General features: G+C 42.3%; 1 protein-coding gene across 1 annotated transcript in view; it reads right to left on the bottom strand.

The window, feature by feature from the left end:
- The window catches only part of EPB41L4B (erythrocyte membrane protein band 4.1 like 4B), a 180720-nt gene that overhangs the window by 53432 nt on the left and 103442 nt on the right, over window positions 1-23846 (bottom strand). Inside the window, exons 16-19 of the mRNA XM_072851334.1 lie at window positions 18860-19055; window position 16065; window positions 12973-13088; window positions 3316-3441 (exon numbers count right to left, since the gene is read on the bottom strand). Of these exons, the coding sequence (XP_072707435.1) occupies window positions 3316-3441; window positions 12973-13088; window position 16065; window positions 18860-19055 (439 nt within the window). The remainder of the gene's footprint in view (window positions 1-3315; window positions 3442-12972; window positions 13089-16064; window positions 16066-18859; window positions 19056-23846) is intronic.

Below are 23846 nucleotides of genomic sequence, written 5' to 3'. Positions count from 1 at the left end.
CATGGGAGATGGTGTATTGCCCCTCAGGAATGCGATAAATAGCTCTTCAGCATAATTCTGAAATGAAGCAGTGCAGAGACCATCTTCCAGAATATATTTTCAAATGTACTGCATAATTTTCCCTGTTTTTTTAATTTTTGAAATCATAAGCATTGGAATGATTAATTTCTAAGGCACTCTCTTGTGTTGGTGTCTAGCTGCCATAAAGAAAGAAGACTACAAAAAAATTTCCTGTCCCAGTTTATATTTTCCACTTGCAAACATTCACTCCATTCTCAGAATTAACAAGGAACAGCTTCTTCTTCTACTACATGCACGAGGTGCCTTCATAAACTTGTCACATCCTGATGTGAGTAGCATATGGTATTGAAAATATTCCCACTGCTTAGAGAGAGAGCTGTTACAAATATTTCAAGCAACAGTTTGTTAATTTTGGATCCGATCCTACAGTGCACCAATATTTTTCTCATGCTTTTACACCTAACTGTATAATGACGATGCCCCCTGAAGTTTCATAAAGGACAAGTTAGACCATAGATTTTTGGGGATGTTTTAAAAATATATTAGTAGATACTCTAACAAGCCTTTAAAAGAACATTTAATTTCAAATAAGACAGAGTCTGTTTTTTTCTTCTTCCTTTTACAAAGTAGAGAGGAGCAAACCCTCATCTTTTTTGTGATACCATGAAATAAAGGAAAATCTATGCTGTACATGAGGAAAATCAGCCTGTCTTGCTCTACAGCTCAATGAATATAGGCTGTGCCTTACAGAACCTAGATATATTTCTTGCCCTGGCTGCCTTGTAAATTGAAATATGACAGTACAGAAAACAAGACATGAGAAATTGGAGTCTTAAGAATAAGGCCAGAAGGCAGGACTTCTCAGGGATTTAATATGGAACTGGCATCAAAAGACAGAATTGGGCAGAGGATAATAGGGTTAGTCCTGCAGATATACTGGGCAGCAGGGTACGTCAGATGGGGTCAAAGAGGGGCAGGATCACAGCCCTGGAGGAATACATGGAGTTAAAAGTTGTCTTCCATGAAGAAACTATTTCTTATCTGCTCCCTCAAAAGGATGCTGTAAGTGTCTCTGGGCAGTGTAATGCCATCCCAGCTCACTTTTCCCAGAAGACGACTGAACTGCCACTGGGAAATGGCTTAGCTACTGGTATTCAGCTAGTTGTTCAGGTGGGGGGAGTAGAGAAGATAACTGGGTGGTTTTATGGCATGCTGGTATGGTGGTTTATCGGGGCCTCCTGTAGCCCTCTCCCTCCTCCCATTTTCTAGGTGATAGATGGTGTGTTTCTTCTCATTCCTTCACCCTGGGCCTTTTGCCTACCCTTCCCAGAGCTTATCTAGCCGCAGCTTCTTACTGTAATGGCTGACCATTGCCTGGTCTCTGCCTACTTATTTTTGCAACGTATCTGGGAAGGGTAATCTTTCATACTTGACAGGAGGGGAGCTCAAGTGCAGAAGAACTCATCTCTAGTTGCACAGGCAATTTTGTGGCTAAGCAGGGAGTTGAATGAGGATTTCCATGATTAAAGTGACATCCTAACTTACTGGCTATAACTCTTAAGCCATACATTGCTGGCACTGAAAGCTTCTGGGATTTCAAACTGAACTGTATGCCATTATTTTTCCACAAGACATGCTATCCTACAACAGTCTTGCTTTCCCTTCCTTCTCCCTGAAATCATAAGACTTTTCTCATTGGGGCCAAACCTACAGACACCTGCTTAATCCAATCTGACTGCTAAAGCCTTGTGCAAAACACCACAGGTAAGAAGGAAAAAAGGAATGCTCAGCTTGCTCTGAAACTTATTTACAACATAGCAGCAGCTAAAGAATACAGTTATGGCATGCATGAAAAAGCAACCCAGGATGTTCTCCCTTGGAAAGCCTCAGGGTGAAAAATTAAGGCAGGGCAGGTGAATTGAGAGATGCATACGTTTAGCACATTTCCTATCTTGCCTTAGTAATGCTGTTCTCTGAATGCAACAGCACACACTGCTTCCAGTCATTAACTATCCAGTCAAACATGATCATTAAGCATATTCAGGAGAAAAAACAAACATGAGAAATATACTATGACATCCTGTAGAAAAGACACACGGGAAAAACAGAGGGCAAACCCAAGGGCAATCAAACAAGAAACATGCTGCATAAAATACAGTTGATACAACACAGAATTCAGAGAGGTGAGAGAACTGCTTTAAGCAAAAACTAAAAGAAAAAAACCCAGCCTCCTTCCCCCACATGCTGTCAGATTTATGGTTTCTGTTCTTGAAATCTAGGGCAGTCAGAATAACCAAATTTTGATACTTCCTTAGGTTTAGCTAGACCAGATGTAATCTAGTGCTCAGATGAAAGATCTGCCAAGGAACAACAAATACACAAAGATGATTGTTAACAAAATCCTTTGCAGGGCAAGTTGACCTGATATGTTATTGTGAAAAGAAACAAAGTGATGGAAACACCAACATTATTTGTAATTCAAAGGGAATAGTATGCACAAGGATACTACAGGAACTTGGGATAAGAGTCATACCAATCTTTCTGCCTCTACTTTTGTTCCTAAAGCATTCTATTTGGCTTTATGTTTGGCACAAATGGCATTACCTTTTGTCCACAAATTACACTTGAAAAGAATCACGTATTTTAGGTTTCACTTAGATTTAGCTCTGACTGGGAAATTAACTTGTTACAGTTATGCCATCTAGCAGCAGTTTTCAGTTGTGTAACATTATTACAAGACTTGTGGTGTTTTTGAAACAGGATGTGTCCGATGTAAACACTGACCAAGCAGTGAAATTAGCAGCTTGAAATTTAGTGAAAAGCACACATACAAGTAAGAAAACAATAGACTAGCTAACATTTCACATTGAGACATCGAAAGTTAATCCCCTAAAATAAAGGTTGCATCTGGATGCATAGATATTCTTTTTAGAACACCCTTAACCACAGTTTCCATGAGTGGTGGGTAGCCTCAGAAAACTCCACAGGTTATTGTTTCTCAGCTACAAAGTAAGTAAAAGCTACAGTGACAAAAGCAAAACATGGAGATTTCCTTGGGCCTTCTCTCCTATTTTCTCAGCCTCTGTATTAATCATGTCAGTTAGGACAAATTTCCTACTTCCATCACATCAATCATTTTGAGTTACCTGAAGAAACTGTAGAGCAGCTAGAGAAAGCTAGGTCAATGTGGATACTTGAGGTAAAATAAGGTGCTTCCTCAGGAGCGACATGATTTTGGAAAATTGGTGTAAGCTATGCCAAAACTAGAAAGGCGAAATAGTAAACACGGATTACCTGAGCACCTACTCTAAAAGCAGCTTCCACTTGAGCTTTAAGGATGTTGCACTTCATGTGGTCAGGTACAGAGGAAGGTGACACAGGGGCATGAAGAGTCTTTTCAGACACCTTCTTGTCTTCACCCTAGATTTAATATAAAAGACAAGCACAGTGACATATATTAGAAAGATAAGTTAGCAGAATGGTCAAAGGTCAAATTTTTACTTGTAACAACTTGATTCAGCAATACTGGATAAAACCTCCATGTTCATACCCTGATAGATACATCTTACAATAAAAAGTTTTCAAAATATTTAATGACTTGATACTATTTTCAGGACAAAAAAAGCCTCAGGGAAGCCTGAGTAATAGAAGCAAGAAACCGATGTGGAGTGAAGATACATGGAAAAAGGCCAGCCAGGCCCTGGAGTGGTTGCCCGAACCTGTGATCACACCGAGGAAGGAAAACATTGTCTCAAAATATCCCACAGCAGGCAGAAGAAGGAAAAGTTCACAACACTCAACTATAGTGAACATTGGTTTCTTACATCACCCTAAGAATGTAAAGGGGCTTGCAAATTTAACCAGAGGGATTCCAAGAGATCTCCGCGTACTTGCAAGCCAAGCAAAATCTCCTTCATCAGAATAAATAAAAAATCCAGGGAGTTTAAACATTGCTGCTGCTGTTTCCACTTGATGTCAACCCCTTACCTATGCAGTGATCTGGATCAGAAGTCTAAAGCCTCAGGACAGCTAGTTTAGTGACCTGTTCAAACATGACCTAAAGACTTTGTGCCTTGAACAAACTACATCCAGCAGAAATGCCAGCATGAATGCAGAAAAGAAAAAAAGAGAAAACAAAAAGGACAATGTAATACTAATGTATAAACAAACAGGGTATGAATGAGACCAGGATTGTAAACGCGAACTCTTAAACAATCAAACTGTAATATCTTATATAATTTTAAAGAAGAATTGGGCAATGATGCTTGCGGACCTGGCTGAAAAGGGAAAGCTGCTGCTGCTGCTGGAGGTTGCAGGCTTTTTAGAAGCCATTCCTGGGCATTCAGTTCTGCTTTAGCCCTTGTTTGGGTCACACTTTAAGGGTTTCACCTTCAAGCAAGCAAATCAGCCATTGCAAACTTTCCTATTCTTCCTGAAAATGAGACCTGAATTACAACCAGGTAACAGCCTAGACTATGCATTCATTTTCCACTCTCATTGCTGCAAAGAGTGAGTGGTCGTATACACCCGGACAGGACAGATAGGTAATGCTGTAATTCAGATTTCAGCCCAAACAGGTACAAGGCATCAATAAACCAGGTCCAGTGCATCCTTGAGGCTCATTTCTGGAAAGTATTTCAAGACAGAACCAGCCATTTTTTAGCCGCTGAAATTACTGTATGATTAGCCCTTTAACTTGAAAACCTGCCTCCTTTATCCTTCCTTCTGCCCTCCCCCATGGCATCCCACTGGTTGACAGTAACTACAATCTTACTGACTCTTCTCTCAGGTCCGTGAACAATCACAGACAAAAGGGAACACCAAGATTCGGGGGTACGCTTTCTGCAAGTGGAGCAAATCACAGATGCCTGAGGAAGCTGTTCTGCAAACACTGGGGAGGGAAAGAGCCAGACCTCTGCAGAACTCTATTGAGACTGCAAGGTATTTCTCATGTGTAAGCAAAGTTGGTCCAGCAGACTTCTGCATCTGAAATGCCAGAGCTGCCAGGTATGATTTTGAACAACTGTCTGTTAAAGGATTGCTCATCATGAGATTTTTTTTCTCTGGCAAATTTCTAATAATTCTTACATGTTTATTTGCCAAGCCACATTTACTGGTTTTAGCGGAAGATATTTTTGGGGTTTTCATTCTCCCCACTTTCCTCCTAAGGGAAAAAAAAAAATACTTAAAATGAAAAGTTACAGCATCTAGCTGCAGCAACTTATGGAACTGTAGTCATCTATTCACTCTTGAATATAACGGTAGTTCTGGCAAGCATATGAAAAAAACTATGAAATATTTTTTTGACATAGGTGTCTTTTCTGGGATACTCATGAAGCTGAGAAGTGGAGATACTCAAAAGGACAAAATTAACTGTAAAGAAAGCAAAACTTTTCCTTCACCAATAGTCTTGGTAGTCACAGTGCACTACTACACACTTTAAAAGGGCTGCTATTATTGTCAACTTGTAAGTGTATTGATTTCTAATAGCAGAAAGAATAACGCACTAAGCAGTGGCATTTCTAAAGGCCATGCAAAATCCCACCTTTGTTTTAACACTGGATAATAATTAAATATCATTTCAGTCAAGCAAGATTAAGCAACTGTATTTTACTACATAAATCAAGACAACCGATGCTTGGTTAGGACACAAGCTTGTTTCGTAACTTGAAAAGTTCCAAAGTCCCATCCATCTGTTATTCAGATAGATATGGATATTTTTCAGTCCTTATGTTCTTCCTTCCCTGCCCAGTTTCTCCACATTGACCAAGAGCAAGATAAAAGCCCTCAGGGCTGTCCTGTAGCTGGGAACTCTCGAAAGGTCTAAACCTCCTGCTGTATTCAGGATTATATCAGATGACTCCATGTAATGGAGACTGTCCCCAGTGCGGGATCTGATGTGCAAGTCTCACATTGAGATTCTCATAACTCGAGGAGTCCAAATGCTGATGCTCATGGACCTGGCTGAAAAGGGAAAGCTGCTGCTGCTGCTGCTGGAGGTTGCAGGCTTTCTAGAAGCCATTCCTGGGCATTCAGTTCTGCTTTAGCCCTTGTTTGGGTCACACTTTAAGGGTTTCACCTTCAAGCAACCAAAATTTGCTTTGCTTGCACCCCACCAGGAGCAGCAGCACCTTTAGTGACTGATCACACATGAAGAGCAGACATTGCTGCAATCGCTGCTTGGCCTCGTCCTGCTCCCCAGATGCTGAGCCAGCAGCCGAAGGCCACCACCTCCCCCTGCCCCAGTAGAGACGCTGACTGCACACAAACCCCATAGAGGGCTTGGGAGTGCTCGACCTGACCCAAATCTCCTCTAGCTTCTGAACATGTGTGAAAGGCTTCTTTGCCGGTCTGCCTTGGCAATTGATGGACTTTTCTGCCACAGTGCAGCACATCCTGAATCATTACTGAATTCTGCTCTCACATAGCTGATTAGCTGAGACTATTACACAGTGTAATATTAGTCAGTGGCACTGAAGAGCCAGACTAAAAGTGAACTCAAACCGTAGAACAAAGTAGCACCTCCTTACTGCAGACTGTTAGCACTTCTAAGCATCTATGTAAGTTCCTATTGTTCCTTAATGCCACTAATCTTTACATATAAGCCCATTCATCCCCCAATTTAACTCCTGAAGTATAATTGTCATCAAGAAGGCAAAAGAAAAAAGATATTTCAGGACTACAAAACCATACAGTTCCTTCTATGGTTCATTTCACTAGTTTATAAGAAAATAAAAGACCTAAAACCTGCCTGCATTTGGAATCTCTATATACTATTGCTGCAAGAATGAAAGCTGTAATCTACTTTATTTTGCTGTATAATAAAGAAATCTTACATTTCCAGAATCCTTATCACTTGCAGTGATGAGTGAAGCATAAAGATAGCAGCTGGGTATTCAAATGTTGTACCAGGTTGGCAGTTATTAAAATTTTATTTTCATTTATAAACTAAGAGCATTCTATGTGGAAGTCACTAGAAAACTAAACATGGCATAATGTTAATGAAACTTCCAATTTTATCATTTCTTATTATGTAATTCCAAAGAATCTGAGATACCCCTTTCAAGTGAATGTCTGAGAGTCAAACTTGCATTTGAAAGAAATAATCTTCTTGCTTAAAATTGCAATCTAAACTCATCCTAAAAGGTTTAGAAATGAGGAAAAAACCCATTAAGTTAAGATACCTGATAACACTCCAATTTTCCATCTCCAGTTCTGCTGGTGCTAAAAAAATAGCAATGTGTTCACATCACTTTCACCATTGATGCAGAACTTTATTTTTCCAGAGAAAGAGAATACTGGAGAATTGCATTTAAGTGGGTTTGATAGAAGTGGGTTGAACTAGCTCAGATATATACACACATAAAACTAGATGCCTTTTTTTCTTTTTATAATTGAGGTCTTAGGTTTGCTTTTCTCCTCCCAAACATTTACTTTAAATTCAATTACATTTGCTGATACTAGAACTGAAGGCAGATTTGTACGGTGTTAGATAATGATGACACTGGCTTTGGTTTGCAAAGCTAACTGAATAATACGTACACGTACAGAATATAAAAATAGTTGCATGAAACACAGCAATACCACTCCTGTACTTAACATTTTCATTCTCCCTGCTTTAAAAGGTTCGTGCTTTGTTCCACATAAAACTTTGTACCAAGAACAAGATTCATGATCTTTTGCCTCTGTGAATATATCAATAGTCTCCTCTTAGCCAAACAGTATGTTTAAAACACGTATTTAGCTGGAGATGTCTGAAGAATAGAATTAAAATTTTGTTTAGGAACGCAAGTTTATTCTTCGTTGCTAGTCTCACTACTAGTGGGAGGTAAAATTTTAATGAAGACTAAGACAGATATATAGGTTCTGAATGCACATCAGCTATGTAAGGTCAAAGCTTTTGGTTTCCTGGAACTCAACTACATCTGCAAATGTGCATGAAAATCTACAGATTCTTTTGCCCTCTTTCCACCAGGAGAATTATTGAATTTTTTCCATGTGATAGCTAACACCAATTATGAACAGATACCATAATGGTAAGACCTGTATGATTATGTGTTACTCTTATTTGAGGCAAAGTTTGCAAGCAGAAGCTGCATCTTTTATTAGAAAAATACATTTGAAAAAACAAACAGACAAAAAAAACCCCTCATTAAGCTGTCAAATACACAAGACCTTCCTCAGGTCAACTATCAGTTTGTCTAATGAAAGATATAACTCCCCAAAAAATCTTGTTATGCTTATATCCTTGGAGCAAACCTCTTTAGTTCCTGGTATCAAATTTATTTTATAAAATACTATTGCTCAATATTATTAGATCCTGCCTCTGTCAGTGCCAAGCTTCATGATCAGTGCCAATGGCAGTGCCAAGCCTTACCGGGTCATGGTAGCCATGTTTCCCATGGTATACCCTCTGATCAGTGTATCACACACCAGAGTCTCAGATATATCAACAAAGTGAGTTGTTTGTGCCGGTTTTTTTAAACCACAAATGATTTTTGGAATTGCGGTAGCTTTAGTCTTTGCAGTTGTGCATGGGGCAGGTAGTTCCACAGCTTTTTTGCAAGTGGTATCATTTGCAAGCAGTCAGTAGTGTAACTGGGTAGCCCTGTAATGTGGTATTGCCATGCTAGCAAAAGGCCATAAGCTTTGAAGAGAGTTTGCAAAGCCATTGAGGCTCATCAGGCTCGCTCTCTCTGAACCTTTCGTGATCTGCCTGAGGCTTTGTTTTACTAGGTTTAGCTGTAACAGCAATAATTTTATATAGAAAACAGTAACACAAGCAGTTATTCTTTGTAGAATGAGGTATTTATGACTTTAACACAATGATATATAAAACACAGGGCTGGTACGATAACAGCGGCCTTGAGAAGTGGAGACACAGGAGGTTGTGTAGAGGAGCGCAGGCATGGGGTGATAATGCAAGGGGCACAGGCTGGCCCTGGAGACCCCATGGTTATAAACAATTCACCAATGGCCAGTTAAAGAAATGCAGACCTGGACCTGGACAAAACTGGTTTTAGGGGCAATGAAGAGAGCGAAGACATAGGATCTAGCATATATGTGTAAAAGCCACCATGTATAGCAAATTTGGGTGTAACGTGAAGATGCAGATCAATGAAGAAAGAGCAAGGTGTAAAAGCATGTTTGCAAACGCACAAAAGGACCCAAAGTAGATCCTAGAGTGAGGAAGAAGAAACCATGAATATGACCATCACAACACCCCTCTGCCCCCCCACCAGAATGAAATCACCAACCTTAGGACCCAGGGGTACAGGGGAAGGGTGAGCATAACACTAGGAAAAGGGGTACTAATTTGAACTGTATTAGTATTCTTTCTTTCTATGTCATAATTATATCTGGACTAATAATTACTAGACTCCCAAGATTTCAGAAATGCTAACAATACATTCTTGGCTTTATATTTTATATATATACACACACACATACACACATGGAGCAAGGGGGATGGGAGAACATATTTTTCTAAGGAAAGGCTTTCAAGAAAGAAAATCAGAAATATATTCACAGCTACAACACTTAGGCTTGTCTCTCCTGGAGATGAAGGAGTCTGCTAGCACCAAAGGGCATGAAACGCATGTTGAAACTGACTTTCATCATTCAGTAGGTGGACAGACATGTCCACTGTACCAAACAGCTCTGGAAAAGAGATTGGACACATCCATTCATCATTCCCATGAGACAAAGTTTGCTGTAGCGGACAATCAAATTAATTAACTGCTGAATCTAATTTACCCAATTTCTTGTTAATTCTCCTATGGGTTGATTATGAAGCCTGACAAATTCCAGGCCCAAAGCACTTTGCTTGAAAAAATAATAATTAGCAACAGGAATAGAGGGAGTGAAAGTTGGGACTCCACAATAGATGTGGAAACCATTGCTTTATTTTCAGAAATAGAGCAAATGAAGCAGCTTCGTAACTGCTTCACTGGTTTTGTTTAAGCATAATATTTCAGAGGATGCAAAACTAGGGAATAAAAGGCACTTAGCAGAATAGAAATCAATGGAGTGGTGCAGGAGAGCTGTTAACATTTAATTTTTTTGCCAGAAACTAGACACACTGACCACTTATTAAAATCTGTTTGCTGCTGGACTGAGTAGCTAGTTAACTACCATAACCAAAGGAGCTTTAAAGGCCACACTCATAGCGAAAAATGCTTGTCACAGTTCAGGGCTGTTCAATCCTGTCTAACCTGCCCCACTGCCTTTGTGCTGGGTGATGCTCCACAGCATTTCAGCCCAGGGTTAGCCCAATATTTACAGCATGCCCCTCTCTTTCATTGGAGAAGCCATCTGCTGAGGTGACTCCAGGCTCCGCACAAGCTCAAAGACCTGTGGCTTGTTTGTTTTAGCTTTACAAGCTCTGTGTACACATTTCAGTAGGATCTAGGTCAGAAAATGGTGCTTGAAGAAGAAACCACAAGCGAGGGGCCAAAAGAACTTCAGAATGATTTGTCAGTCACAACCCACAGCCTGTAATGTGAGGGCTTGATCGCTGAGGTGCTTTCCAGTGGTGACTCTGGGCATGTTTCAAGAGCATGTACAATTTTCAGATGGATCAAAATGGCAATTTTAATACATTTTGAGGGACTGGCCTCCTTTGCATTCACATGGTAACTGCTGTTCATGGGATTGCTGCCCAGCTCTTAAACCCAAACCCTCTATGACTGCCAGGAGAGGGTTTTCATTAGGCAGCCCATGTCTCTAGCCTTGCCTTCTGCTGAGCTTCTGCCAGAAACTGAAGCATTTAGCAGCTCCTGGTGCCCATTCCAAGACTTTTTCATCAGCTAAACCTTGACTGATGGAAGTCTCACCACAGCAGACACAGGCTGCATTTACTGTGCAGCTGCATTTATTGTGAAGCACTGACTTGCTGATACTGGGTTCTGCTAATTAGGCCTTGGGTTCTGCTAATTAGTCCTTAAATAAATAACCCATCTGACTGTGGACAAGATTCTAGAGCTGTCAGGACAAGCCAAATAAAACCATTTATTATAGAAGAGCTGAGTTCTCCCTCCACGGATTTTCAGAGAAGAAAGAAGAGCAAGAGGATCAGAGGTCAGGCTTTGCCAGGCAGAAGTCACAGGGACTCTATTGGGACTACTTGCACGTTTGGTGGAATACAGGACCAAAGTGTTTTAAGCTTTCATTTAAAGAAAGAAAAAGACCATAAATCTACTCATTTTGAGATCACAAGGGTACCATTGAGATAATATGTTCAGATCTTTTGCGTAACACAGGCCAGACTGTTTTATCCACCTGTGCACTGTGGTCAACGTGGAGAGAGTCCTCTGACTTCTTCACTTTAGCCCTTCATATATGCCAAACTGAGCTGTCAATAAACTCAATAGTGTAGGATTGTCCTTTAAAGCATGTTTTGACCATTGCACCTAAGTGAATGTTCTCAGCTGGGGTTAAGACAGGGTATCAGTAATTACATCTGAACTACAGTGCTTCTCCCACAAGACCTGGGTATTCACTGGATGAATCTGCAAGATGGAGAATTTTCCTTTGGCAAACTATGTCAATGCTTAATTAGCTTTGCCTATAAAAAACTGTACTTATTACCACTTAAGACTATTTCTAGAAGAACAACTTGAGAAATGTCCATGGGAAAAAGATTACTTCTTTTCCATTTCACCCCAGCTTGTCTACTTTATGATTTAACTTTTTATCCGCACTCAAACCAACCAGTCAGACAAAATGACAGCTCCTCACAACTGATAACCAAATAGATTTGTGAAAAAGTCTAAAATATTCCACCTTCATTTGTTAATTCAGAAGTCTCAAAAGTTATGACATAGGTCATTGTCTCATGACCACATTCATAAGGCATAAGGACTACAGTCCTTAGCTGAACTATACCACCACCCCATGACACACCCTGAACATGGTTCTTCAAGCAAATCTTCATGACAGAAAATCCAGTGCATTATGGATTAACTTTAATTAACTAGAATGTTGAAAAAAAATTTCCAAGATTTCTTTTTTTATTAGAAACACCTGACTCACTGATTTTCAGCCTTGACTTCCATCTCCTGGATTCTCTCATCCAGAAAAAAGAAAGACTATGAAATATAGGTATACATCCCCTTTGCGCTTATATTTTTTATACACTTTGCCACCTCCCCTTTGACTTTATTTTCCCTAACACTTGTTGAAATAATATCAGTAACAAAAGGCTAATGTAAAGTAATTTGAGTTCTCCCTTGAACTAACAGAAAACTCTCAAAACATCATGTTTCTTTTAACAGGTCTGTATAGTCACTGGAGGCCCAGACCCACCTCATTTGAAGCCAGTAGCAATGCTCTCTTTGACTTCACTGGGTTCAGCTCAGAACTAACGTGGTTGCAAACCAGAGCTCCAGGTCTCTATGGTTCTATCCAGACTCAGCTCAAGGCAGGCAGGCACAGCGGAGGCACAGTGTGTTTTGCCTCACATGGATACAAGAAGCCACTGAGCTGGTGGCCTCTGATCTCTGGCAGAAACAGTGGCACATGGCTGTTTTGCCACCCCTGCAAAAGCTCACTCATAAAACACCCACTAACATCAGATGCTGGGGGAGTTTAAGGCATAACACAGACTCTTCATGTAGAAAAACAAGATTTTTTTTTTTATCACTTAAAAGTGTTATTTTTTTACAGCTCTGGGCTGCCTAGATGACTAACTCTTCACAACTAAACTAAAACTACATCATAACATTGTTGCAGCAGCTTCTGAATTTTTAAAAGGCAAAGTTGAAGGAAATGCTAAATCTAAAAACCAAACCCCAGTCCCATAAGGAGATGGTGAGAGGTGATTAAAAAGCAAGCCAGTTGCAGATGAATGTTGATTTGAATTGGACGTGAAAAAGCAGCAGCTTTTGAATATGAAGTGACAAAGGGGCTCTCTGGCATATATATGTAAAAGTATATATGTATATGCTATACCTTGTTCATGCTGACGTGCAGGGCTGGCCATGGTCCAACTACCTTCACACTCTCCGTTTCTATTTTCTTCAGATGAGAAGTTTCATCATAAAGAAGGGGAAGTCCTGAGCTCAGTTCTAAAAGATGCCCAAAAGAAAGAAAGAAAAACACACAGTCTGAAGGGAGGCTACAGAGGAACCGCAGAGCAAGACACTCAGCTGCATTTCAAGAGACAGTGGTCAGCAAACCATCTTCCCCGTAAGACCATCTAAAACATTTCATAATTATGCCTGTTGGGTCATTTTTCCTTTTTCTATTTATAAAATAATTCCTCCCCCTCCCCCTTGTCTCGCATCCCTACATTTCAGCAGGGCTTTTGCCAGCTTTGGGCTAGATACTTCTCTCCTTACACTCCTCCCCCTTCCCCCCCAATATATTCTAAAACTCAGTTGACACCAGAGGGATTATTTATGCAGCCAAGGTGCCACTCTCAGAACATGTAATGTGTAAAGAGATCAGAGTATAGCTTTTGGCTTCCTCAGACATCTTTATTTATATGCCAGCCTCCTTAAGACTGTTGTCAGGAATTTGCTGTGCTTTGTCAACAGAGATTTTGAGCAAACCACTGACACAGAAAGACAAGGAAAAATATTTTTTGAGACAGCCCTGAAAGGTCTCTGCCAACATCTTGGGGATGGTGTGGCATATATACGTATATTTGCAAGTCCTCTGAGAAGAATGAGCTTCATCATGTGATGATTTAACAAATCCATGTGTCCTCCTGTATTTCTTTTTGCCATGGATTCTAGGTAGTAACAGTTGGGAAAAATCCAGTAATCTCTGGAGTCTGATTCAAAGCCCACTGAAATCAATAAAAATCTTGCACTGACTGCAGTTTTGTTTGGGTCAGGTTCTTAAGCTGTCCTAAGAATATTAAATATTACTCATTCAAGATCTAATTCTACAGCTGTTTAAATATACATTAAGGGCTTTGCTGACTAGAGACAAACTGCTAAAACCAGCTTATAGGGATATAAGCAAAAAGCTGGTTTTGGCATTGATGAAACATTATCAGACCCTGAGGTAATAATGTCCTAGAAGGGGTTACAATATCAGCATTGACCTCCCTTGGTGGTCTCTCATCACAAGTTAGTGATGCCAGAGTTCGGCATTTCTCACATCATAGCTGCTTCCATGGATGTGAGACTGTGAAACCGCCCGATGATACCCGGAAATAAATTACCACAGCTGTAAGATAAGACATGATGGGTTTTTTTTTTTGAAGAAACACATTCCATTTTTCTGTCAAGAAAGAAGACAGAGGGGAAAAAGTGCCTTATTTAAATTATTCAAGTTTGCTATGATTTAAAACTGACTTTTAAGCTGTTTTTTTGTTTAAAGGGAGAGCTCTGGAAAACAAGCCAGCCAATTTAGCCTTTTAACTCAACCTTGAAAACCGATTAAAAAAAAGGCAAAATATTGAAGTCCTACAAAAGGCTTACATTTCCTGAGTCAGCATTAAGTCTTGGCAAAACCAGGCTTTCATTTCAAGAAAGGATCTAGCAGCACTGTGGTTCTTCAAAGCACTGTTTTCAGCCTGAAACTCAGTCTGTATTACACCATTCTCTGCTCAGGGTTACACAAGGACTTTTGTAGCGAGCAGTTCAGGAATAAAGGATGTCTTTTTTTAAGTGATAACCTGCAAGCTCAGCCCACAGTTCAAGAGGCAAGCTGGGCTCCCTCTTCTTGTTTGTAATTTTCCATCATAAAAATTCTGCGAGGTACATTGCATACTTGTTGGCATCTGCTTTCGGTGATAGCCCCAGCTGCTGCCGGTGGATCTGCTCACATGCACCTGGTAATCCATGCACAACGTTGCCATGCCAATTAGGCTTAGCAAGCAGCTTGCCCTCTCTGTGCGGTGCTGGCGCTGTAAGGCCAACTGCTGTTGAATACAGCAGTCCCTGGGACTGGGATTCTGCGAATACACTGGGGGAAGATCTGCTGCATAAAAAGATAGGATCTGGGTATGTTAGCTTTGAGGTGAAGGGCAGCATCGCAAATTCAATAATCAGGCTGAATACAGGAAAACAACATCTTCTGCTGAACTGCCTTCATAAACACACACGTCAGATTTGTTTCGCTGGATTTCACTTCTTCCAGTAATTGAAGTAGACAAATTACTTGGAATGTGAAAAATCAGGCAGGTCTGGCCCGGGTTTGTTTTCTGTAACAAAATCCCAGGCCATGTGTTTGCTGAGAAACATGCACCAGTATTTAAAGGGGACCTTGGCTGGGCATACTGTCGTTTCCCTCTCTCCTGCCCGTGTCCTGTGAATTGTGCTGGAATTTTGGCACTTATCAGAATAGGTGTTAAGTGGAGGAAAGGCAGACGCTTTCTTCCTCTCTCGAACTGATGCTGGGTACGTACGGGTGGGTCACTCCACGTTCCACTTCAGATGAATTTAAAACCACCTCAGAGCTCAGAGACGAGTCCAGTCCATAGGAACTGGAATAAATTACAAAACACCCGTGGTCCCCTGGAAAACCACAAGGTAGCTGAACTGAAGTGCTGGTATGCACGGCCTCGCCTCTGTCAGCCTCACGGGGAAGTTTCCACTAGGACAGCGTATTCTCCCCATGAGACCTTTTGGCTCTCCAGGCATTTCCACTTGAGATATTTTGGTCACAAGCACCCTTTTCCCTGAGAGTGTCCCCAGCTTGGTGACCACTTCCTTCCTAGAAACACTTTCCCAGCAGTGGCCTTTCCACTCGGCCTAGAGCCAGACATCAGTGCCCTGTGTCCCCAGGTTCCTGACGAAGACCCCTGCTAGTGTCTCCTCTCTGCCTGAGTTTTCTTGTCCCTCACACTCTGCCACGTGTGCTGTCCTAGATAACCGACTGACAGCCAGCATGCTCCTAACCATTTCAGGACATACGCTACGAGCCTTTTCCACGGGCTCTCTGTAAGACGGTTTTCTCAGCTGAAATAGCCTGAGCAGCATTTTAATGAATCCATTAAAAACAAACGAAACCAAAACAAGCCCACTGAGCACCAGCCTTGAAAAGGCACCCAGACCTGTCACCCCAAACTGCAAATGAATAACTTTGACTCTGCTTTAAGGGAAGTGGTCCTATCCACACCACCACTGATCTAACAGCGTAAACACGCCAGGTCTAACAGTGGACTGGCCTTTCAAGGGAAATCAGCTTTGCACCTCTGGCCGGGTGCACGGGTGCATTTGGTGCTGCTGGCATTAGGCCATGTCAGCAACCAGCACTGATTCCCTCTTCTCTCATCAAATAGCTAGCATGAACCAGCCGAAAGCAGACAAAATGAAGAGAAAGGTAAACCTCCAGGAATAGGTGCTACGTGCATGTCTCGGCTGTTGAAGTCCCCTTCAGAGCATCACAGCTGCCGGACAGGCCGGGGAGGCTGCACGCCCCGAGCGGTGCAGGGTCTGAGGGAGAGAGCTCGCCCTCCCCACGCCTGGGGGGACACAGCCTCCTGGGCCCCACATTTCATCTCACAGGTAACACTCAGTGAGCACAAACAGCACTGATCCTGATGTTTGCCCTTATGCTTATCTAAGCTTTTTCTAAGCTTATTTCACCAAGGAGGAGGAGTAGGAAAGCAGTGCAGCCTAAGAGGAGACACAGACCTGGAATAAACACCCTGTACTGTGTTTTTTGCTGTTGTTCTTTAATCGCCTTCTGTTCTATGGGTGGGCCCGTGGCACAGGACTGTGGGGAGCTGGAGACTGGCCCTGCTGCGGTGTCGCTGGGGCAGGGGTTGAAGCCCCGGGGGGCTGACATGGGGCCCTGGGCAGGATGGGGGGATCCCCTAGGAGGGGGACAGCGGCAGTAGGGCCTGCAGTGCCCTCAGGGCCGGGACACTCAGCAGCAGCATTGCTGGCTCTGACTGAATCTCCTGGCGTGCTTCAGCTCTAATTTAGGAAAGAAAAATACAGGCTGGCACACCCCCCAGAAAGGTCACCACCTCCTGCTGCACCAGGCTGACAGCCCGGGCAAGGCTTTCCAGCTCAGCCTTGCCAGCATCCCTCCGCCATCAGCGCTCAGCTGCTGCTCATGGCGGCTGAGGCCCAGCGGGTGCACGGCCAGGACGAGCTGCCCAGCAGTTACCCAACGGGGTGCTCTGTGCTGCTCTCCCGGCCAGCGCTGGTCGCTGCAGACCACGGCCGAGATGCGGATACCTGTCGGCGGCACAGGGGATACCTGTCGGCGGCACAGGAGCGCCCAGCGGCCTGCCCCGGGCCTCCGCAGCAGCACCAGGCGGAGGGAGGCCGTGCTGGCAGTGCGCCATGCCAGCCCCACACACTTCACAGCATGAAGGTATGCCAGCATGGAGCGTAAAATCCATGAAAGACAGAGGAGCACAGCACGTCTCCTGGAGGTTGCTCCTAAGGGAGTAGCTTAATTGAAAGCCCCAGCAAGCAATTAATATTGCTGCTTAGGACTTCTTCCTTAAACATCTACAATGCCTTGCATTTTATTTCTTGAGCTTCCCTCCTAAAAACTGTTATCTCCGTCTCCTTGGGAAAGAAAATTAAAGAAAATGGGTTTCTGAAACAAAGTCTGATTAAAGTGCCTGTGCAGGTAGATGCCTGTGCATTACTGCTGAGGTGGGACAGCCTACAGTCAAGGTCACCCAGAACCATCCATTACAAGATCCTGGTTTCAGGAATTTGAAAGTTGTCAGATTAACTGTCCAGGCTGAAAGTTTCCATAATGGATGCCTATCTCAGGGTGATTTACAATTATAAAGGCAAAAACTGGGCAAAGGAAGAATTTATCATCCCCTTGAGGCAAGGAAAATAATAGATCATACCTTGTTTTGCCCATCTTCTGAAATACTTAAACAGCTTCAGCATCTCACACACTGCAGAGTGCAGAGATTATAAATTTGGAGAGCAAGAAGTAGGATTGCTTAATGGCAGGGATGTTTCTCTTCCAGTTCCTGAGTAAACCTACAAACATTTGGCCAAGCTATGTAGCCTTAAAAAAGCCTGTACATGTTCAGCAGCAGAGACTTACACCCAAACTCCCCAAGGTTGCATCAGAAACAGATAAGCTTCTCTCCTCTTTGCTTTCTACAAGCCAAGAATTTCTCCACTGGGCAAGCAAGCATACTCCAGTCATAGTAGGTAGGGCTGAGCAGGAATTCTTCCCATTACCCAAACTAAAAGCAGTTAGTCTGCTGTTTGTCCAGTGCTCCAAAATTTCTGCTGTTTGTGCGCAGACATGAAAGCAAGAGTCAGATCCAAACAATGAGGGCTGAAGGCCAGCTGGGCAAATCAGCAAAAGACAATGGCAGATGAGGATAGGTTTGTGAAACTATACAAATAAATAGTAACAATGAAAAAATAGCCTGTGCCAAGTTGCTAGAGACTCAGTATCTGTGACTAATTGGGTATTTGTTCAGCTATGGAACACCAATCTAACACCAAATCCCGCAACCCCGTAGCAAAGCCAGGAAATTGCAAATCTTGTCTCATTTGCACATACGACAAAGCTAGCAAATAATAACAGGAAGCATATTCTTCAAGGAGAAAAACTGAAATGAGTGTTCTCCTCTCCCTCTCCCTCTCCCTCTCCCTCTCCTCTCCTCTCCTCTCCTCTCCTCTCCTCTCCTCTCCTCTCCTCTCCTCTCCTCTCCTCTCCTCTCCTCTCCTCTCCTCTCCTCTCCTCTCCTCTCCTCTCCTCTCCTCTCCTCTCCTCTCCTCTCCCTCTCCCTCTCCCTCTCCCTCTCCCTCTCCCTCTCCCTCTCCCTCTCCCTCTCCCTCTCCTCTCCCTCTTCCCCTTCCCCTTCCCCTTCCCCTTCCCCTTCCCCTTCCCTCCTTGCCAGAGACCAGTCTGAAAGCAGCACAGTTACTGAAATGACATTCACTGCAGTGGACTTACTGTTTGGGTTTGGAACTCCAGAAACAATGTCTTTGCTGTCAGGAGCAAGGGCGCCATAATTCGCATGGTGGTGGTGATGACGGTGGTGGTGGTGGTGCCTTGCAGGCATTTTTGTGGTATATGGTGCTCCGCCATTCTCCTCAATGTTGAACTGATGCAGATCACTGTTGTTCAAGGGATAACTACAAAATAAATTCAGTTCAAATTAGAGCGGTAAACAGTAGGATAAATTGTACTTTTGGAGAGACAGCGTGCAAACTTTCTTGGGAAAAAAATGCATAGCTTTTTTGTAAATAAAATTTTTAACGAGGCATACCCTGAATCTACAGTTTTCTGTTAACAGGAGACTCTCAAGGTGAGGAAAAAGGATGCCTCTGCTTGTTTGGCATGACTTTAATATCAAAATTATTTTTGATTTTACACACTACACAATCTCTGCTAGACTCTTACGCCAAGTCAAATTCTGACTGACTTACGGAATATTATTCTCAAAACCATCAACATTTGTCCTGCAGGAATTTGCAACTTCACCTGGGATAGGAAAGTGGTCAGGCAGCAAACAATAACTCCTTTAAAGCGAAATTGTCAGAAGTGCAGACCAAGGAACAGTTCCAGAATAACATTACATTTCTGAGAAAGTTCAGGCCTCCAAATTTACGGTGCAAAACAGCTGTATGAAAAATTTGTGACTTGGGAAAAAATGGAGAAAGATCCCATTGGAAAGAAAAGGTTTTACAGGTAACAACATACAAAATAGCACTTGGTCAAAAAGGAATCATACCTGTGCTGGTAAACTAATTGGGGTGTTTTTTGCATATGTTTAGTTAGGATATTAACTGTTGTCAGTCTATAATATATGGAGAAATGAAGACACCTTGAAATTTGAATTAATCATCTGTAACTCAGAGGTGTCAAATTACACTGTTGATTTTCTTCAATAGTTTTAACTGATGCCGTTTCAGTTTATTGTTTGAAATGACGATGAATTTCTAGAAATGATATTTTCTCTCCATGCCAGCAACCAAAAAAGACTGAGATAACTCTACATAGATACTGCAAATGACTTGAATGCGCTTTCCTCAGAGGAGTGTTTAAAATTTTTATAACCTTTTAACTTATTCTATAGTATTGCATTAGACAGTAGTTGCAGTAAATCAATTCATTCCAAGAAAAGATGAATCCCCTGCCCATTTGAAAAATGCTAAAGAAACTATAACTTCAGCTGCATGGGTTTTCAGTTTGCTTTTATTACTAACAGCAGCTGAAAACCTGACAATATGGAATAAAGACAAACAGAATAATTAAAGCAACAATGAATAAATTATACCTAGCTACTTGCTACATATGTTCTCTGCAGATTACTTACTGATTCAAAGCAAAATTAACCAGTCATCTGCAAATAAACACATCTGTATCATTTCCAAAGATATGCTGAAGCATGCAACTCGGTATATCATTAATAACCACTGTCTTCTTAGTAACAGCTTCTGACAACATGAGGTTTCTGACTGGGTAGTAATTGAAAAACACTTTTATGCTGGTTACTTTTTGAAAGCAGGAGGTGGGGAGGGGAATGTGGTGTATATTAATCTTGGCAGGTTCCCGGCATGTAGCAATGACTGCCAATAAAGGCACTTCTGTTGCCTTGTTTGCCTTAAGGAAACAATGCAAATAGGGGTCTGATCCACAGGGGACAGCTTTGGTGAGCTCAGATAATCCAGGACTGGTCTGTCTTTTGAAACTGCCTATATCTTCAACTGTTATAATCAAATCAAGCAAGTGCCTACTGGGGGAAAATGGTACAGGCTAATGAGATTGCACACTAATTGTAACAGCTCTCCTGCACTCTCCCTTCAAGCACCTTGGATTGAAGTGACGTTTTATGACTGAGAGGATAGCTGGTTTTGTTCACACAGTTAAAACCCTTATTGGAAATAAGATCAGTTTTGGGCTGGAGCCTCAGCACATCTTTTTTTTTTTATGTCTATGATTCAATTTTTTTTCAAGACACAAAACCCCATGTGCTTGGGAGTTGCTTTCATTTCACCTGCTGGCAGGCTGGCTTAGCAGATTTTCGATTGGTCTTTTCAAAATGAACGAGATAACACCAAATCCTTAATTTGACTCCTCATATTGCTATGGGCATGCGGTAGCTTCCATGCTAAAATGGGAATGAGCTGAGCAGCTGAATGAGCCAAAACCCCTCTGGCATGAGGTCAAACATGCACCAAATTCTCTAGACGTATTTCTTGACTGTCCAGAGAGGAGTGCTCACACCGTGTGAAATGCAGGGAGACCATTAATTCAAAGAAGTAAAGAGCTAGCCTAGCACAGCTGATGTTCAGGCATGCACTGAAGTCCTTGAGGACAGTCAGTCACAAAGCTCCAGTCAGGATGTCAACGCCCAGGCAGTGCACTCTGATGTGAAATCCCATGTTGAAACTGCTGGCCCTTTTAAAAGGCTGCGGTCATCTGCACTCTTGCAGGGATGACAGCAACTAACGGATATTGAGGCAAACTCATCTCAGTGGTCAGTCAACTCTTGCACTTCTGATGGATATGGGATTGGGCTGAGGAAGACTTTCGCACCCACACCCTCACTACTAGACTGATGAGTTAGTGAACAATATAAACAACAGGGCTTACAGCAGCCCCAGAGCCAGTCTGCTAGAAGAGTTGACAGTACCCAAACAAAAATATCACGAGTAGTCCAAATCCCTTTTCTGTGTACTCTGTACTATATAATTTAGGGGCATGTTGGACATCTTAGTGCAGTTTCTACAAGGTGGCATCATTATTATCATATATCACATCTGGTTTTCACTTATTTTTCTGTTCTTCCACTGTCTTAAATCTAAAGACTTCAGACTTTTCCCCTAAATGTATCTTTTTGCCATTAACTTTTCTTTGTGTTGCTTGCTTCTATCTGGCTTACCTGAATAGATAATATGTTCATGCATCCTTGCCAACCCATTGATGCAAATAAATTGCTACTTTCAATGAATCAACTTTCTGACCATATCCTAAGCCCTCCACATTTTCATACTTGCTCCCCAGCCATCAAGTAATGCTCTCAGACTATGTACATACAAGGACAGGTATCATTTTTCATCCTTTCTCTTCTATTTGTCTTTTGGCCCTCCTAGTATGCCAACGTTACACCTTTGTTTTACCTTTTAATAGTCAATTGGCTGTCCTGCAGGTTTCCTCTTCTTCCTCTGTTATTTACCTGTGCAGTTCTCTCAACAAGCTCCAGCTGCTTCCTATACAACCAACTCCTGTTCTTCAAGGAAAATGGGGCAGAGCCCTACAGACTACTCTGTAAAGGAAGAAAATATTTCTTCCTTCTCTGTCCCTCCCTCAGGCAAAGCACTCCTAAGGATTCAGTTACCGGAGGCTGAACCTTCAAAAAAGCCACTCAAAGTTCACAAGACACTTGGTATTGCCTTTAGCCTCAAACTCACATAATTACTTTCTTCTGACCAAAAAGACAGCATATTGAAGAATAGGGCAAGTAACATGTATCTTCTGATTACTTTTTCCATTTTTAAAATTTTATTTACATTACTAGTTCTCTATCCCAATTTTATATTCCTCATCCTTTGCTTTAAAAGCTATTTTCACTTGACATTCTTACATTTAATGTGCTCCAGCCATCTGCTGCCTTACCAAACCATGCCTCTAGTGTACAACTCACACATATAACAGTGTTAGGAGATCATAGAAAAATGGGGAACAGAAAGGTATTTGAAAGACTGAATTATCCACCTCTCCCCTCAAACCCAAACTAAACGGGCCTGTTACCCCAGCTGACTGGCTGAACTGAATCTTCAACACCTTCAGTAGGAGACTCCATGACCTCCTTGTGCAATCGATCTCAGTGTCTCACCATGCCTACACTTACTTTCTTTGTTTATCCTTTCTCCTTTACTGCAATTTAAGCCTGCTATTTCCTCTCCCATCCATCACAGACATGGTGAACACATTATTTCTTGCTACAGAAACGTGTGTTTTTGAAAACGGCTCTTCACATCTCCCTTCAGAGTCCGAAGAGCTCTGAATTCTTCAGTTGCCCCTCACAGGTCACACGTTTCTGATACGTCTTGCCATCCCCATCGGCACAGCTGCCCCCTGCTTGGCCTCTGACATGTGGTGCTCAGAACGGGGCACCCCATTGAGGGGCACCCCATTGAGGCCTTGCAAATGCATTGCAAAGAGGAAAGTTTGCTTCCCATGTCCTATGGGATCTTATCCTGTTTATACACTGGAACATGACATTTGCTTTTTCCTAAATAGCCTGGAGTTGTGGACTCATGTTCAACTTCTGATCCTCAAGAACACCAGATCCTTTACTAAACTGGCCAGGTTTCCATACCCCACAACCTCAGCTGTGATGCAGGTTACTCCTACCTAACAGTACAAACATAGTATCATTCCTCCTGAGCTGCATCCTAAACTTTCTCATGTGCTACGGTCATAACCCGTTCAGGACTTTTCTCTCATCCATGACAGGACTGGTGTGAGAGGACTTCCCATTTTGGTGTAATCTGTGCGTGACAAGAGATTTTTTTAAAAAGTAATTGCCTTTCTGTGCCATCCTCCCAGCAGCCATCCTCATTCTCCTGTAGAACATAACTGTATAGACCTGCATAAACATCTTTCACCTGTGTCCCAGAGCAGGCTTACTCCTGCACCCTGTCTGCGTCCCCTTCTTCCACCCTCTTCTTGCAGGCATCTCCCACCTGTCTGAAGTTGCACTTGCAGAGCAAATGGTGGGGCTCTATTCTCTGCCCTCCTTGGGGAGGCTGGTGGGGCAATAGCAGAAAGCAGGCTCGAACTGTTGTGCCTCTTGGATGACTCTGCATTGAGTTTAGACCTTCGCTGCTATAGCTGAACAGCGGTTTAAAAAACTCCCAGGCTTCTAGGTCTGGCTGTGATAAATAACCTTCAACCATTACCACCCACTTCTGTTC

This window comes from Ciconia boyciana, chromosome 2 (assembly GCF_034638445.1).
Source record: "Ciconia boyciana chromosome 2, ASM3463844v1, whole genome shotgun sequence".
In the NCBI taxonomy this organism is placed as follows: Eukaryota; Metazoa; Chordata; class Aves; order Ciconiiformes; family Ciconiidae; genus Ciconia; species Ciconia boyciana.
This window is presented reverse-complemented; position numbering and strand designations above follow the sequence as displayed.